General features: G+C 34.4%; 1 protein-coding gene across 5 annotated transcripts in view; it reads right to left on the reverse strand.

Moving 5' to 3' along the window:
• LOC107617920 overlaps positions 1–3,069 on the reverse strand; it is a 10,454-nt gene that overhangs the window by 3,373 nt on the left and 4,012 nt on the right. For 4 of the 5 annotated variants that reach the window (XM_016319800.2, XM_016319801.2, XM_016319802.2 and 1 more), the window contains exons 5-11: positions 2,393–2,434; positions 1,893–1,953; positions 1,702–1,800; positions 1,529–1,623; positions 1,067–1,180; positions 679–746; positions 329–443 (exon numbers count right to left, since the gene is read on the reverse strand). In XM_016319800.2, coding sequence (XP_016175286.1) covers positions 329–443; positions 679–746; positions 1,067–1,180; positions 1,529–1,623; positions 1,702–1,800; positions 1,893–1,953; positions 2,393–2,434 — 594 coding nt within the window. The remainder of the gene's footprint in view (positions 1–328; positions 444–678; positions 747–1,066; positions 1,181–1,528; positions 1,624–1,701; positions 1,801–1,892; positions 1,954–2,392; positions 2,435–3,069) is intronic. The other variant, XM_016319803.2, reaches the window with a different exon arrangement.

Below are 3,069 nucleotides of genomic sequence, written 5' to 3' on the forward strand. Positions count from 1 at the left end.
AAAAAAAAAAAGAAGACAAATCAATTAAAGAAACACCAACGGGAAGTTTCTTAACTTCACTAAGGCCTCTCATCGAAACAGATTAATACTTGTCAAGACATAATCATGGATTCTTTGTTCAACTATAAATGGAAATAACACTGGTAGTGGTAACACAGAAATTTTGTCCAACATGGTTTTCATATTTATAAGCACATTCCTGTTGCATGTGAGTAGGACATTTACCAATTATAATGGCTTCTTTTTTATTTTATTATTTTTCTTTAAAAAAAAAAGAGAGAAAAAGAATCAAATAATGAAGCCTTCTTGCAAAACTATCATGTCAAAAATACCTATAAAAATGTGTCTCCAAATACAAGACTTCCCCCTTCTTCAAACGAGCAGACGTGTAGAGTGGCTTTTTAAGACCCTTGTCAGCAACAATGCTTATGCTATATTTGGTCCTGGTGATCATGAATATTCAATCAATGAGTATGGATAAATGTAAAAATTAAAATGAAGTTATCAGCAAAATAGACATGTTGCATCCCAAGTATAATTTAGGATCTGAAATTCTGCAATCTTATCCACCTTGCATTGTTTAAGGCTGATATATTCTTGAAATATACCAAAATAACACAATTGGAATTTCTACTGTTTATATACGCTGCAAAACAAAAGATCCGAATGGTAGCATACCAGGGCTCATTGCAGAGGTTGTACTGTATTGTGACTTCTCGAACAAATCTTTGCTGCCGCAAGGCATTCTGAAAAAATAAGGGACCAACTTGTAAGATGGTAGCAACTAGGTTAGCAAAACAAATCTCAGATTTCAATCAAACGTGAAATTCTTTTGAAATCACTTTGATTTAGAAAAAAAAATGAACAATCCATATAACAATCCATATATATGGCAACTTAAAAAGCTGATCCCTGAAAGTACATATATAAGAGAATCAAAACAAGCTTCAACAGGTCCATAAATGAATGGCATAAACAAAGCAGCTATGGATAACAATCTAAAATATCTAATAATTATCAAATTCTGCACTGTAAGAGTTTGATTGTTAAAAGAAGCCAGACATACCGAAGCTGCTGCCCTGGTAGTTATTGTCCGTTCAACAGCCACCGGAGCAAGGGTGGGCTCAATGGTTGAAGTATAGGTAAGGCAAGGTTCAAGATCTATAGTTCCACCCCCTTTCTGGAAACCAACAAAATGAACATTAAGACCATGTAAATGCTTGTGCACATAACATATGTCGATGAACATATGTGCATACCAAACACATTACTTTTTCCATAAAAAAGACAATGTCCTCAATAGAAGATTTAACAAGATATTAAGACAGTAATAGAAGTATACATGCAAGACACCATCAACTTTCTAAAAATACACAAGACTAAAAAGAAAAAAAGTAATTATATTCATTACGAAAAAATGTGATTAATATGCCATCTAAAGCATATGAAACTGTAAGAAAAAGATCTGATAACTTCATGGGGGAAAATTGCAAAGGACAAAAGAAGATTGTATAGCTTCTGATACTACCTTCACAATGCAACACCGTTCAACTCGATAACTACAACCAATTGCTGCACCCCAAGCTCGGGATCTTACATTGTTTCTCAATGTGGAGGTATAGCCTGATATTCATACATAATACCATCTTTAGATTAACAAAATAAAGCTTGAAAAACAAAAATCTAAGCTGGATGGCTTACAATCTTGTGGAGGAAGCACTCGGATGGTTGCACGCAACTCTTGTATGGCTGCATGAGGCGGAGAAGCTGTTGGGCGACAGTAACCTGTGTGCATGAGAACTGTGCAACAAGAATGGAACATCAGTTGAACATATCACCTCTTGTCATTTATAAGAAAAATCTAACTGTATCCTTTCTGAAAAGGCACATACCAGCAACAAGATCCGAGTCATATGTGTATACATCGGTCCCCCAAAGCTGGCCACCTCTGACCTGAGTATAATAATAATGCAACTCACTCAGATATGCTATAGCATCAATGAGAAAAGCATATTCAAAAGCATCCCATGTCTAAACCTTAAAGACATATAAAGAGAAACGGCAAAAAGGCAAATAAAACACTTTTATCTCATCGAATCATTAACATGACATCATATGAAACACCCTGCTCCACAAGACAACTGCTGGAAAAGAAAGGTGTGAAAAGATGCGTCTGTAGTGTGCAACACATTGAGAACAATTCCAGACGATTTGGAAACTTCATACTTAAGGCTTTTTGGTTGGAAATATACTCTAGCAAACATGAATCTTAATCCTCTATGGATTTCTAGATATAAGGCATACCTACTTGATCCGAAAGAAAAAAAAAAAACATGCAGTGTCAGATACAGATGGAAGAAGCAGAAGAAGATTTAGATGAATCAAAAGGTACCAGATAATTGGCAGAATATGGATATTGATGTCTCAGAGCATCCTGGATGAATAGACAAACAACATTTTTTAAATATTTAACTCTAAAGGTTAATAGAGACTAGATTAGATCATGAACGAGTTACAATCAATGATATTTAAAGGATTTGACAATGGCATTTGTGGAAGCAGAACTAATAATAAGTTCAGCCGTATGGTTCTCACAGGACTCAGAATCTCTATTCTACACCTATATTTAAAGCTAGGCCTCTAGAAACCATAATAATGGCTCAATTAGAGAGGAGACATCAAGCTACAACTAATCAAGCCTTGAATATACCATAACTTAATATAATGGGCATATAGTGAAACATAGAATATTGCATTTAAAAGGGAGGTAGAAGATTCCCTCAACATTTTTCAAATTATTTAATTAATTCACCTTGCTTAAAAAGTTAGCTAACAAGTGCCCCTTAAGGTGTTGAATGTAAGAAGACTACAAAGTTCCAAGTTTTCAAAAATTTCTTGTATTAAAAATGGATAAAACTATAAAAAAATTCCAACATAGGTAACCTTGACAAAGGGCACCAGTTAGTAAAACCCTTACTTAAAATCTATACAAGATAAAAATAGTGCATAATACCTAAATGCATCATCAACAGAAGGAACTCTTCAATGCAATGTATTTCAAAGGCCCCA

The sequence above is a fragment of the Arachis ipaensis genome, chromosome B09, assembly GCF_000816755.2.
Source record: "Arachis ipaensis cultivar K30076 chromosome B09, Araip1.1, whole genome shotgun sequence".
NCBI lineage: Eukaryota > Viridiplantae > Streptophyta > Magnoliopsida > Fabales > Fabaceae > Arachis > Arachis ipaensis.